This window comes from Mixophyes fleayi, chromosome 3 (genome assembly GCF_038048845.1).
Source record: "Mixophyes fleayi isolate aMixFle1 chromosome 3, aMixFle1.hap1, whole genome shotgun sequence".
In the NCBI taxonomy this organism is placed as follows: Eukaryota; Metazoa; Chordata; class Amphibia; order Anura; family Limnodynastidae; genus Mixophyes; species Mixophyes fleayi.
The window spans coordinates 197712801-197727473 of record NC_134404.1 but is presented as its reverse complement, the minus strand read 5'-3'; the positions used below and the strand labels follow the sequence as shown (position 1 = coordinate 197727473).

The 14673-nt window shown below is 40.5% G+C and overlaps 1 protein-coding gene across 1 annotated transcript in view; it reads left to right on the top strand.

The window, feature by feature from the left end:
• Positions 1–5974: 5974 nt before the first annotated feature.
• MAN1A1 (mannosidase alpha class 1A member 1) overlaps positions 5975–14673 on the top strand; it is a 191747-nt gene continuing 183048 nt past the window's right edge. Inside the window, exon 1 of the mRNA XM_075202996.1 lies at positions 5975–6942. Within this exon, the coding sequence (XP_075059097.1) occupies positions 6370–6942 (573 nt within the window). The 5' untranslated portion in view covers positions 5975–6369. The remainder of the gene's footprint in view (positions 6943–14673) is intronic.

Below are 14673 nucleotides of genomic sequence, written 5' to 3'. Positions count from 1 at the left end.
GTTGGTAGAATTTTGGAATAAAGCTCAAGATCAGTATTTAAATGAAAAATGTGTCTGTAACTGGCACAGTTATAAAGGTATACAAAAAGTCTGCAATTTTTTTGTAATATGCTGCCGAGAAGCCATTAGGGCCAGGAGCCTTACTAGATTTTTATTCCTTAATACTTAAGCTATATAATTTCCATACTTAACTGCATTGCTAATTGTTGGGAGATCTACTATTGATAAAAAGTTATTAATTAGATTCTCAATTGTGGAAGGGGGGGTTAGTATACTATTTATGAAATTACTCTCTAATGATCTTAGAATCGTGAGTGAGCCTATTGGAGGAAGTTTTGATGCCTAGAAGATTATGACTACACTGTCTGTATCTAAGCATAGATGCTAGAATTTTATAGACTCTGTCCCCTTTCTTGTAGGTTTGCCAAGGCCATTTAAGTTTGTAGGTTGTCTGTTCAGAGACTGTTACATTTAGTTCATACTTGCCTACTCTCCTGGAATTCCCAGGAGGCTCCCAAATTTCGCAGAGTCCTCCCAACAGGTAGGCAAACCACCGGGATTTGACGAAATTCACGGTATTGAATGGCGAGGGTGGTGCTTAATCGCATCATTAAGCTTCGCCCCCGCTATTCAATGCTGTGAATTACGGAATTTTACAGTGGAGGCGGTGCTATGGTGACGCGACAACGTCACCACGCCCCCTCCTACCCCGTCACATGACTTCTGCCCCTGGATGTCACGGGTGAGAAGTTTTCAAAGTTGGTGTGTATGATTGAGTTGCCAATTTACTGTCCTGGTCTAGTGCAGAATACCTGGGGCTTTTAACACATTTCTGACTTAAAAATGCATTGACAATCATATGTATTCAACACATTTCTGACTTAAAAATGCATTGACAATCATATGTATTCAATCAGAGATTGTTGTCAGTTTGACATATCATATTATGCATTGTATGGTAGGCAGGTTAACTAATAAGACCATGGCTGCCAACTGTCTCTAATTTGAGGGACAATCCAATGTCTTAAATAATTGCCATGGATGTTTTTTGTCATTGGACATATACCTATTTTTTTTAAAAAAATCTGTCCAACTGATTAACATAACTTCTTTAATTCTGTATAGCTAATGCAATTCTTACACTCTATTCTGTACATTTTACTTTTTTTCTCAACATATGTATTGATTTTGCATTTTAAATTCTTATTAGCCAAGTTTAGTAAACATGTTATGATGTGGATTGTAGGACAGCAGCACTGTATCCCTGGAAATCATTTTAAAATGTTGGCAACTATGTGATCACTACATGTGACATTATAAGAATTTCCTGCATGGTGTCAGTTGCACTACATGTAATATTGAAGATAATAGCAAAGTAGAGAATAGCATTCTAGCAAAGTAGCCAACTCTAATGTGTACCACACTGTGGAAGCCGCTATTTTGTGGGTTGAACCAATAATCAAGAGAATGTAACCAATCAACTTGTTAATAACTAGTGACATTGTAGGTATATTGGGGGTATAGAAGTTCCTTTCATAAACTAGATACACTGATCAGCCACAACATTAAAACCACTGACAAGTGAAGTGAATACCATTAACTTGTTACAATGGCACCTGGTAAAGATGGGATATATTAGGCAGCAAGTGAACCGTCAGTTCTTGAAGGAAAAATAGGCAAGCATAAGGATCTGAGTGACTTTGACAAGGGCCAAATTGTGATGTCTAGACGACTGTGTCAGACCGTCTCCAAATCTGTAAGTCTTGTCGGGTGTTCCAGGTACACAGTGGTTAGTACCTACTGAAAGTGATCTAAGGAAAGACAACCGGTGAACCAAAGACAGGGTCATGGGCACCCAAGGCTCAATGATGTGCGTGGAGAGTGAAGGTTAGCCTGTCTGGTCCATTTCCACAGATAAGCTACTATTGCACAAATTGCTGAAAAAGTCAATGCTGGATGTAAAAGAAAGGTGTCGGAACACAAGGTGCATTGCAGTGTAGCTGCAGACCCGTGCCTAAAAAGCCTACAATGGGCAAGTGAGAGCCAGTACTGGATCATAGAGCAATGGAAGAGGGTGGCCTGGTCTGAGGATTCACATTTTCTTTTACATCATGTGGAAGGCCAGGTGCGTAATTTACCTGAGGAAGAGATCAACAGGATACACCATGGGAAGAAGACAAGCCGGCGGAGGCAGTGTGATTCTCTGGGCAATGTACTGCTGGGGAATCTTGGGTCCTGACATTCATGTGGATGTTACTTTGATACGTACCACCTACCTAAACATTGTTGCAGACCAAGTCCACCCCTTTTTGGCAACGGTATTCCCTGATGGCAGTGTCCTCTTTCAGTAGTTTCATGCGCCCTGTCACACTGCAAAAATTGTTCAGGAATGGCTTGTGGAGAAAGACAATGAGTTCAAAGGGTTGACTTGGTCTCTAAATTCCCCAGATCTCAAACTGATTGAGTATCTGAGGGATGTGCTGGAAAAACAAGTCTGAGCCATGGAGGCCTCACCTCACAACTTACAGGACTTAGAGGATCTGCTGCTAACATCTACGTGCCAGATACCACAGGACACCTTCAGAGGTCTTGTTGGAGCAAGGTTCATTTGGACTTAAGGCGGAATACAGTAAGACGAACACACAGTATCATTGTGACCTTGGTTTCCAAATTTCCCAGGAAAAAAGTCATTCGCAGTATGCTGCTTCTTTCCCTAAACCTCTCAGAACTCAAAAGCTGTGGGAAACAGGTTCACAGTAATATCTCCCCTTACTTAACCCCTTTTTATGTTCTCAACCTTAAGCGACCCCGCACAAATTCTCCCCGTTATTACTGGGTCTCATTTTTTTATTGTCTCTAAAGATCACCTTCAAGAGTGGTGAACCTGCTTGCCTATAGGACATACGATTCTGTTTGGTGTGTGGTTTGTTGCTCCTATTTCTCAACCCTTTTTATTTCTCTTCTTCCCTGCTCCGGCCAATAAGTTACCTTGGTACTGCATTTTACTTCAGGTTTTTTCCATAAAATCTTTACTAAACAGACAATTTAAAAAGAAAAAGTAACTGTTTACCCATTTGTTATTCCATAATGAGATAAACAAACAACAAAGATTATGTTTTGTTAGGTACTGTTGTAACAATTTGTTGTCATTAAGGATAAAGGTTGTTACCTTGAGATAACCTCGTATATTGGTTTGTAGATGTTTTACTAAATACATACAAACAGTTGGTATTTTGTACTTCCTATGTATTAAGGGAAGGGTAAAGGGGATCATAATAATAATGAAAATGTTCCCAGGATACAGTTATATCAAGGTGCAAACAATTGTAGTATCAAATGATGGTGATAAAGGGAAAGGGAGGGGTAGTTTTTCCAGGGTGTAACCAGTGGTGTGTACAATACAATCAATTACGGCTAGTGAGTATCATCAGGAAAAGTACCACGTCATTCATTTCAGTCACTTAGTATGAGCAATATTCTAAACATATAAAGTATTTTAATGAGCAATAAGGTGTAACCGTAAATTGTTATAACAATACAGAAATGTTGCAGTCAAACATGATAAACCATTAAATACCAACAAATGGTGTTGAGAAGGTTAAGTATAGCGCAAATAGAATAGTATTGGTTCATGTATCAAGGTAGGATTGGTCGAGATGCATTATGAAAGGGCTTTTGCTGCAAAAGAGAAACTACTGCATGTAGCTACCCCCAACTCTGCATTGTGCTGAAAAGATAAACAGTCTAATAGTATGATACTCAAATAAGGACAGTGTCTCTTTACTTTTTTGGGGATGCTCCTACTCTGTGGAATTCCCTCCCTCATACAACACTTCCACTGGGCTCAATTCTTTAGACAAGCTTAACAAATTCCTGAATCCCCTTCTTACTTTTCCTAGCCTATTCTACCTGAACACCACACCTCTTCACAATTCACTCAAAGCTTGCATGTATTCCCTTTCTATACTCAAACAAGCTACTTCTTCCCAAACCCACATTGTTGTGTGATCGGATCATACAGCCCTATTTAACACTCTATCCATTGCAATCTAGCTGGACCAATATGCAATTTGTGACATGTAGCCTCATGTACCAAACTCCTATTTTCCAAGATTGTAAACTTGCAAGCAGGGCCTCTTAGTACCAATATATGTTTTATTACAATTTGCTCCCTATTGTAAAGCACAAAAGGGTGTGCTTACTTTCTCTGTACAAAATATATATATTAAAAAAAATATATAAATATCCTTTTGTACCATAGGGAACATGCTTAACACTCAGTTTTATGCTACAATGGGTATATATTCTCTTGCAAAGCAATGCATATCAGGTATATAGTTTTTCACTATGGCACAGTACACTACATCATTCTTTTTAGCATACGGACTATCCATTACTTTGTAGTCACACCCATATAGGCTCTGCATTACACAATGGTGAGCGGAATTTGGACTCCGCATTACACAGCAGTCAACTCGCTGTTAAATTGCTGCTTGCGATTGGTCCTGCTGCTCACACACTCCCTTACTCACCTAAATAAAAGTGGTGAACTAAACGGATTTGCTGGTTCAGATGTAGCAGCTCTGGGCCTCTGGTTAAGGGGAGGGGAATGTTAGTAAAATATTTGCCATAGAAAATGCAGCTTTCATATAGGCTCTTCCTTCTTCACTTTATCATGCTCCATGATATAGATTGTTTATGTTTTTCTGCCTGCTAAATTATTCGCTTTTCAGCTTACTGATTTTTCACTTTTCAACAGGTAACACCTGGCAAAGGTATTTATCTTTTTGGCCTGTTGCTATAGGTTGTCATGCTAATTTAAGGCTTCTTTGCAATGCTCCACCTGTCCAGACCTAACCAGGTCACGCATACACATATCACCTCAGACTGACCTGGCAAAGCAGTGACTTAACCCTTACAACTCCAGACCAGTATTACCGAGCCAGCTAAACATTATTATGGTAGAAACAGGCGAATTTCTATTGTTGCAATAGGAGAACACAACCTTACAGCTGCATATTAATACATACAGGTGGATGCCCCCACAACAGCCTGACACCTGAACAGTTCGACTCTGCAACATGACAAGGCTGAGAACTCCCATAGGGCAGAGCTCTAAAGCAGGCCTGTCCAACCTGCGGCCCTCCAGATGTTGTGAAACTACAAGTCCCAGCATGCCCTTCCAGCTATCAACAGGTTGTCTACTGGCAAAGCATGCTGGGGTTTGTAGTTTCACAACACCTGGAGGGCCGCAGGTTGGACAGGTCTGCTCTAAAGCTTCAGTAAAGAGGATAATGATACCTGCCTGGTGGTAGCAGCACCATTACATTTTAAGTGGAAATAAAATAATGTTGTACTGGTTGAATTGATACAGCCTGGTGTTCTATAGTATAGGAAAAGCAGATGTATATGTTTATAACAGCAGTATACGAAAGTGAAGTATATAGAGAACTAAAAAATACATGATGAGCACATATCTGGTGATTACAGGTACCAGGAATCGTCAATAAGTAAAATATGAGGAAACCCCATTGCACGGTGATGTCTATCACTGGACTGCCCTGTGTGAGAATCCTGCGCTTCCCCTGGTAGGAGTGACCGAAACCCACAATACAGCGTGAGCACAGTTTACCCAGCCCCAGCAGCCGCAGGACACTGTACAGGTACACTGGGTCTGCTCGGATGGAGACGTCAGTCACAGGGTTAACAGGTTTGGACGATGCCGGTATGAAAAATGCCCCTTGGTGTTAATCGGTGGTGAAGACTCCAGTAGGCGGCTTACGGCTCTGACATCCTCTATATAACGGAATGGGACCGTTACAATAAGTGACAACTCCGTTTAATAGAACGGCCAGTCAAGAGCAGCCAATCACACCGAGCTGTAACTGGAGCCGTGCAGCCAATGGGTGGCAGGCGTGGGCGTGGACTGTGGAGGTGGGCGTGGACTTCCTCTCCTCCCCTGTGCTGATTCTCCGGGCTTAGTCAGTGTCGGGGAAAAGCAGGAGAATGTCTGAATGTATGAGTATAGGGCGCGTGGTCACCTGCCAAATGTTCCCCGCCCCGGGGTTGGGGGAGTAAGCAGCCCAGCCTCCCCTGCTACCAGGAAGGGACTCCAACACACTAGGCACACCTCTCCCGCACACACTGCACTTCCCTCGCTCCTCCCCTCCGATAAACTGTGACAAACTGCCCGGGAAGTGGCAGCGAGACTCGGGACAGACTTGAGCCCTCAGGAACACCCATCTCCCGGCGCGGAGTTGGACGGCAGCGGCTCCTGAGTTGTGCGCGGCGCTAACCTAACGCTGTGATAAACTTTCTGCGCAGTCACCTGGGGAACTGTCATAGCTGCGCTCACTGCACATAGCGGTAATGCCGGTCGGCAGCCTGTTGCCATTCAGTGTGGCCCCGCTGGGGTCGGGGAGCGGAGCAGGGAGCGGGTCGGGCGTCTCGGCCCCCGGAGGTGGAGTGTCCGGGCTGCTCTGGTTGGGCCCCGCAGGGAGGAAACTGTCCGGGTTTCGACTCACCGAGAAGTTCGTGCTGCTGCTGGTGTTCAGCGGCTTCATCACTCTGTGCTTCGGGGCCATCTTCTTCTTGCCCGACTCACCTAAGCTGCTGAGCGGCGTCTTCTTCCAGCAGCCCCCGCCTCCCCCTCCGCAGAGGTCCCCGGCTGGTCCCGTATTGCAGGATGAGGAGGACGGGGGTCGTCTCGCTCGGATCCGTGAAGAGCACGAAAAGGCGCTGCGGGAAGCCAAGGACACACTGAACCGGCTCACTGAGGACATCAAGGGGGACATCAAACGGGACAAGGAACGGATAGTGGCGCAGGGCAGGGTGACTGTCGGGGGCAGACTCTCTCCCCGGCCCTTTAAAGAGCCCATAGGAGTGGTGGGGAAGGAGCCATCCGATCCCGATGTCAAGCAGAAGAGGGACAAAATCAAAGAGGTAAGAGTTGAGTTTTCTCGGGGCTGTCACTGGCATGTGGTGTGTGTAACTGTGTATGTAACAGGTGATATCTCACATGGGTGTCATCTACCTGTCTCCCGCAGCACCGCTTGTTTAATTACTCCTGATGTCACCTAGACTGCTCCGTGCCTGCTACACCCCCGGGCAATATGTTACCACCTTGTCAGGGAATTCCCTCTAGAGTGCACCTGCATTCTAGAGGGATTCCCTTGTCACACGGGGATTTATACAGCGCTGGATCTGTAAAATGATCCAAGATGGACTAGTGTAGCACATTGCAGGGCACAAAGTCCATCCCCGCCTCTCGCTGTGTACTTTACCCCGCAGAGAACTGGCTGCACCTCCGACATTGGAAGGATTACAGGTCACTGTCCTCTTTGCTACACACATTCCCACTAAGCATGGTGCAGAGGATGTGTCAAGCTGCCAATGTTAACAGTACACGCAGTTATATCAGATTAGTGCGGAAGCAGATGGACCTTCAGGCTTTCATTTTGGATGTTTATTCAGGAACGCGTTTGCTTGTTGTATGGTCGAATATTGTGATACCTTAAACAATATTTTTTGTATGTGTCTATTCAGGGCTATGTATCCAATTATACAATAGCCTCAGTTGTTTTCACTGTAATGATTGACATATTTCGTGTTATATTTCATAGTAATGTAATTTGACATCTAGGCAAGGATAAAATTATTAGTGAAAACCTTGATATCTAAGTTATACTCCTTGCGAGCTTACAAGGATATCATGAACATTTTCTGGAATACTCACTGTAAGTGGACTATAGGGGACCATCCTTTTAGGTCCCCTACGGACATTTTCATGTTCACTTTCCTCTAACTCTGTTCTCTATTGTATATCCATTAGCAAGCCCAGTGATGTGTGAAAACCTGATAGGGCCTCACTAACCCACAGCATGCCTACAATATTGGGAAGCTCCCTATGTAAATGTCCAAATCTGCTACCACTGTTCACAAGTCAAGTATTTTAGCTACTGCTTATTATTTCTTCACGGATTGGTTATATTTCTTTTTGCTGACATTATGTATACTTAGTAGATTGGGAAAATGTATTTGAGTTCAATAAGCTCACTTAGTAATAGCATGTATACAAGAATACCAGTAATATCTACATTCTATAATATAATAAAATCCTGTTTTATACTACACAAATTGGGCAATTGATATTTCATCTGCAATTTTGGTGACAAAAACGTGTACAACTTAGTTACATAAAGTGACCAAGTTGAACTCAACTGTTCTGCTTCCTTCATCTGGCTAAACAATAGGACATATGTTTTTATTTCTCACTTCATAACAAATCTAATAAAGAAATTGAGGACAATCTAATGCTATTGTCAATTTCTGATTTGAACAGTGTTGGGTCACCTCAACTACCTGTAATTACCTAACCAAACTTGTGTATTGGACACTTTCATAAACTATTTCCTGCATTGACATCAGGGCTGACACCCCTTTTTAGACAATTTTCTAAAATCTTTCATATATATATATATATATATATATATATATATATCTCACACTTGAAACTCACTGAAAGCAGATGGTTGTAAACAAGCTCTAATAGCACAGCATGAGTAAAATTGTAATAGCAATGTAAAGTTATTGATACACTTACAATTGAGGAGAAAATGTAACTGTAGTACAGTGAATTATTTAAATTCGCTGTTGATGATCGTAGAAGATCTCGTGTTGCTGAGCTCATGTGATCATTCAGAGATAATATGCTGTGCTTTGAGAAGCCAGCATTCAGTATGTTTCTCAGGTACATACTGAACGTGCTTCTTTCTGCCAGTACATGGGCAGTTTACACTCTAATACTCATGGATATGTATATTTACCCAGAAGATGGCTAATGTGATGCATACATGATAAAATATACTATAAAGCTGTAACGCAGTGTATATCCGCAATGTGTCTCGTGGCCGTTGCGGAGGCATATCGCACGGATATTTAGAGAATTGAATTTGCCCCAGTAAATTTAAATGTTCTGTGTTGTATGTTTAGTTATCTCCTTACTGTACAGCTGTATGTAGGTGACGGTCCATTTTAATTCCTAGGTCCCTGTTATGAACCATCCCTGTTGTGAACTACCCAAAAAACAAATTGCTCTGTATTGCAAGAATGTTTGGGATGGGACACGTCATGGACAATCCCACAGATGCATTCATTGTTTTATGTTTTTTTAAAATACATTTTTGTGCTTTTGCATTTTAATACCCCCTTGAGTTTTGTGTTCAATGGTCTTACAAATTAGCTGCTGCCATGATGATTTGCCTCAAATATATGCTTGTTAAATCATTCTAGTAGGAATATAAAACATGTCTTGTTTTCTGTTTGGAGATTGGGTGCTTGGCAAATAGGGCTGGTGTTGGACAGGTGATTTATCCTCTAAAACATTAGCATAATAGAAATGTGTACCTTATTGTGTGTGTTTAAATCTGTTTATCTTGGGGCTTGTCAAAATGTAGAATTAAGGAGCCATTTAGTGATCATTAGTTTAAACAACCAAGGAAAATATACATCTATTGAAATGAATAGACATAGCGACAAACTGGTACTCCTCATGTGATCTGAAATTAGTTCAGGCCATACACTTTGAACATTCATTCTAGTGGCTAATGGAATAGCTTCAGGATTTCTTCTTGTCAACTCTGTGTCAGAAGTGTGCACTATTGGTTAAAATGTTACACACACATAGTTGGATTGTAATTACTAGAAGTAGGGAGTGCATAGTCAACTTGTTAATATGAAGAAAATATTATTAATGTGATGCCAAATACAATTGTTAGCAAACCAACGTTTCGGTCCTCGTTGAATAACATTTTGGCATTACTGTGCCATCTATGGATTTTAATTGGTATTACAATTGTATCTTAAATAGAATTTACTATTGCTGTCATGGGGAACAAGTCTACTGTCTCTATGTCCCGCAGGGAGCATGAGGTCAAAGTAAAATACCTGGCACACTGCTAATGCAAACTGGCAGGTAACCACCAGAGCACAAAGCAAATGACTTTTTGCAGAACCAGGGAAAGTAGGTTCGATTAATGGTTGCCAGCAGCTGCCTGAAAAGTTATACAGTGACTTTCATGTCTCCATATTTTGCTGTCTCTCCTCATTCCAACCATACAGCGCTGCAGGTTGTTGCACAGAAGTGCCTGTCACTAATTACTGCTTTATTATTTGTGGCAAAGAATGCTGCTGCCCTGCAGTAGCTACATACACCTTCCCTCCAGCAGCTACAATTGTTATTACATTTACTTATGTGTCGGTTGTTCCTCACAGCTTAGATTGTAAGTTTTTTTTGGGCAGGGCTATATTTACCTTGTTATTTTGTTGTACCTAATTCGTTTGTATTATGAAACCTTCAGTGTGCAGCATTGCTGTCTGTTTATAAATGAGCAATCCTAAATAAGAATAGTTTGTCATAAGGAAGCAATATTCAAGTGCAGTTTGCTTGCATTGAACATGCAACCTCATTTATGAAGTGCAAGATCCTCTGGAGGTAGGCACGTTGACTATCGCAGGTGCGCACACATTTCCACTAAAGCACACAGGAGAAGCAGAAGTTTGTACCCGGTCAGTGGGATGGGTAGGGCAAATTGAGGGCATTCTTTTTAACATATGTAGTAAGTGTGCCCCCCCCCCCCCCCGCCCTCCCCCAGTTTTACTGCACAATGTGAAAAACAAGATTCCCATTTTCATAGTTATACCTTTCTGTGAGGTACAAGGCTATTTCCACTTAGCGAGGTTACATTTTTGTAATTGATCTGAGCTTCCGGTTGCACTTTGCTAAATGTGCCACAAATATAAAGACATTCCTGATGTCCCTGAGTGTCATTGTTCACGAAAGCCATAATTGAGGCTTGTTAAAGTCGGATTTATAATTGAATGAAGTCAATCGGATCAGCAATGAAATTTTAGTACAATTCAATGTTTGCAATTTTATGTTTTTTATATTTCACTGTTTATACTTTTACATAAGTAAAAAAAAACTGAAGTTACAAGAAGGTGATTCAAAAGAAGCGAGAAAGCTTTACATTTTTGTACCATTATCTTTAACCAATGACTCTCTGTACTATAGCCATATATGTATAAAATGTCAGGCCTGCTGTTGGTAATGGAGCATTCTGGATAGAAGTTCAATGCCGGTACTAGCAGCAAAATATTAGTGGTACTTTTGAAATTGCAAACCTTTGTGCCTTGACACCACAACCTGTTTGGACATCCGCTTATTTACCTTTTAATAAGCTAAACTGAGCAGTATTTTAGGCGAAATTGAAAAGTTTAATGTAATGAAAGGGAGGGGGGGGGGGGGGGGGGGGGAAGAAGGTTGAACTTTTGAAGCAACTTTTATATTTTTACAGCGTCTTTCAGTTATTTTTCACCACTCCCATTTCTAGTTTGCAGAGGCACCTTTGGAGAGCAGAAAATATTTACATACCTTGACGTGCAATAGGCAAACCATCGAGAAGCAGCTGTGCAGAATCAAGACCTCTGCACTGTGCATCTATTGTGTGGTTCATAATGGCTGTGCTCTTGGTGACAGCACACGTCTATCTCCTAATGGTATGACTATTGCTAAGGCAAATGTGAATAAGGCAGAACTGAATACAGGAAGTGAAGAGTAGAAAATTAAACTGAGAACAGTAAACAAATGATTATGAATCTTTTGTAACCGTAACTGAACTCCGATTTCTACAGCATACAATCATTGCTTGATGTAAAAAGGTATAAACTGAAACTGCTTGAGACATATTGAGAGTGCTATAAAAGCCTTACTCTCCAAGTAAGAGGTTGTTCTCCCACCCCTTTATCTCTACATTTCCTGAAAATAATCTCTTCATTTCAGACTTCTCCATTCGTTGAAGGCCCTCAAGTTGAGACGGCAGCTATATATATATATATATATATTAGTTATGTGTAAGCTACCCCTCCCAAATTTAGCAATGGCTCTACATTCTATTTGATGAAGAACGTAGTATACTTGTACTGTGCTATATATTCTCTATAATGCACGGTTATTCCCATTGATTTCTGAAATGTTCTCCTGACTTGGCTCACTTTGTACAGATATTTGTCTCTTGCGTTTTCTGTAAATGATTGTGATATTGCATTATCAGGGAGTTGTGGCTGTCTATGTAGTGTTCTTTACATTGAATAGTATTCCTTATAATGAATACTAATATTCCTTTTAAAAATTGTTACTTCATTCTATTTGTGTCTTACACTGTAGTAATTGCATGTGCTACACTGTGTTGAAAGACCAGCAGCCAATACCTCTGATAATATAATTGTAGGTAATGTATATACTTTATTTACTGTTAGTGTGATGGGTTGGTGATGATGTAATTTTTTTAACACCAAGTATAATTACATATAATTTTTTTGCTGTCTGCATGAATGCTTTTCTTGCATGTGCTCTATTTTATTACCTGAATTTCCAGGCTAAGTGTATTATGCAGGGTATTTAATCTAAATGAGATTTTAGAATTCATTTCACTGCATCCTGTGCGTTCTTTCTTTGTAATATTTAAGTTATCTGTGGCAGCGTGTGAGCTTCTGTGACCTTCCAGTATCTTTCTTGCCCCAGATATAGATATGATGAAGAGAATGCCACTCCAGGAAAGTTATTCAACTTTGCTAAATTACTCAGCGGTAATTCCATAAAGAATTTCAGCCTGCTGGTCGTTTTTTGGAAACTTCTATTTTCCTATGAAATTGACAGCTTGTTATCTGACCCTAAAGTCTGCTTTGGAAAACAAACCAGCTGGCTTACAATTAGAAATTGTGTTTTCCTCTGACTGTGTTCCAGAAGTATTGCTATAGTGCATGGATTCAAGAAAAGTCTTATGGCAATATAGAGTCTGACACTAAATGGGTTTTGGAGCAGGTTATGCAAGAGACATACTTACAGTTTTCTGCAGGCTAAATGGCAGGATGTCTTTTCTTTTCACTGCTGCAATCCCATTTATTATCTGTTTTGCAGATCAGTTTTATGGTCCCTTTTGCCCTGTTTGTTGACATGAATGTGCTATTTGGTTAGTGGTCATGTTTCCCTGACAAGCTCACCTTGACAAACCCATGAACATATTCAGGTTGCAGCTCTCTGCTCTAAAAGTTAAATTTTTTTCTGTACATGGAAAAATGTGAAGGAATAAAGCATTTTGTATAGACCTTTCTTTAGTTACATTATGGCATGTATTATTTTGAGTGGGAACGGTAAAGGCACCTATGATTTAAATTGGTGCAGTATCCAAGTCTCTGCCAAAATGATCTAAAATTCTTGCTAAAAGTTATCAGAAATTACATTTAAACAAAGCTTTTCTCAGATAAAATAAGCACTGCTTGTTTTGATTTCTGTTTACCATGTGTTTCACAAGGTTAAGAGCACCTTACTCTTTTCTGTGTTCATCTCATGATCGTCTAGTTTATGAGATCTAAAGTATCTTCACAAAATCATCGCATTTCAGCAGGACCTGTTTATCTAGTGGGGAAGCACAGACTGGTGGTGAGGAGAGGGCTATGTATGACAGGATCAATATCATGAAGTGAGTAGGGAAAAGGGCAGGTTCTCCGACAGCACAAAGTAGTAATGTGAGGCTTCTGTGATTCTGATGCCTAAAGTATTTTCTAGTTTTCTTTTTTCCTAGATGTTTTTTTGAAGATGTTTCTGGTATGAGATGATCCCACAAAAACTTTCAAGGAGACTAGTTCACATTTAAGTTGGTCCTAAATGCTATAATTTAGTCTCCCAATTTGGTAGCTTATGAAAAACCTAGTCTGATGTTGTAGCTTTTGGTTTCCAAACTTATCTGTCCAGTCAAATTTTGATGGCTGGTAATGTACCAATTTTAAAGTTAATTTTACTGTTGAATGTGTTTTGAAACACTATCTATCACTTAGTCTTTAAGTAGAAGCTCTAACTACATAATGCAGTTTAGCATCTGAAACCAATAACTAAGGCTAGAATTAGAGTTCTACTATATATATCAGAAGATATTCTAACATGTAGATCCGTAGTTTTATGATATGTAGCATAAGTATTTGCTAAATTAATGTCAGTGCTGCTTGTGATTTATATGCAGTCAGGGCTCCCAAATATTGTTTAATTTCCACCCCTCAATAAATCCTGTGCGTGCCTTTTCTGGAAATCTAAATAAAACACTGTACTGTACTATTCCAAATCTTGTGTATCTTGGAACATGACAATCTACAGTTCACATATATTTCCACTTATTTCTTTCAGGAGATATGTAGGCTGTTGTGTGAACATAAAATATACAAATGACAGACAAGGCAATTGTGAATCAACCCTTAATTAATAATTCAACAATTGCGGTGGCTTTGCCCATTCGGCTGCCTAACTAAACCTTTATTTATAAGGCAAACCTTGGTTTGCCTTATAAATAAAAGATGATGATACGTCTACCTTATCAATGACTTTAAAGGAACACTGTATGATGCCAACCTGCAGATGATCATGTCATGTCATTCAAACAAAAGCCCTATCTTTGTGAAGTTTGTATGTTCTCCCTACATCTACATGGCTTTGCCCTTGGTGCTTCAGTTTGCTTCCACAGTCCAAAAACTGGTAGGTTAATTGCTGACTAAATGGACCTGTGTGTGTGATATAGACTACAAGCTCCAAGGGGGCCGGGACTGCTCAACACACTACAAGAATAT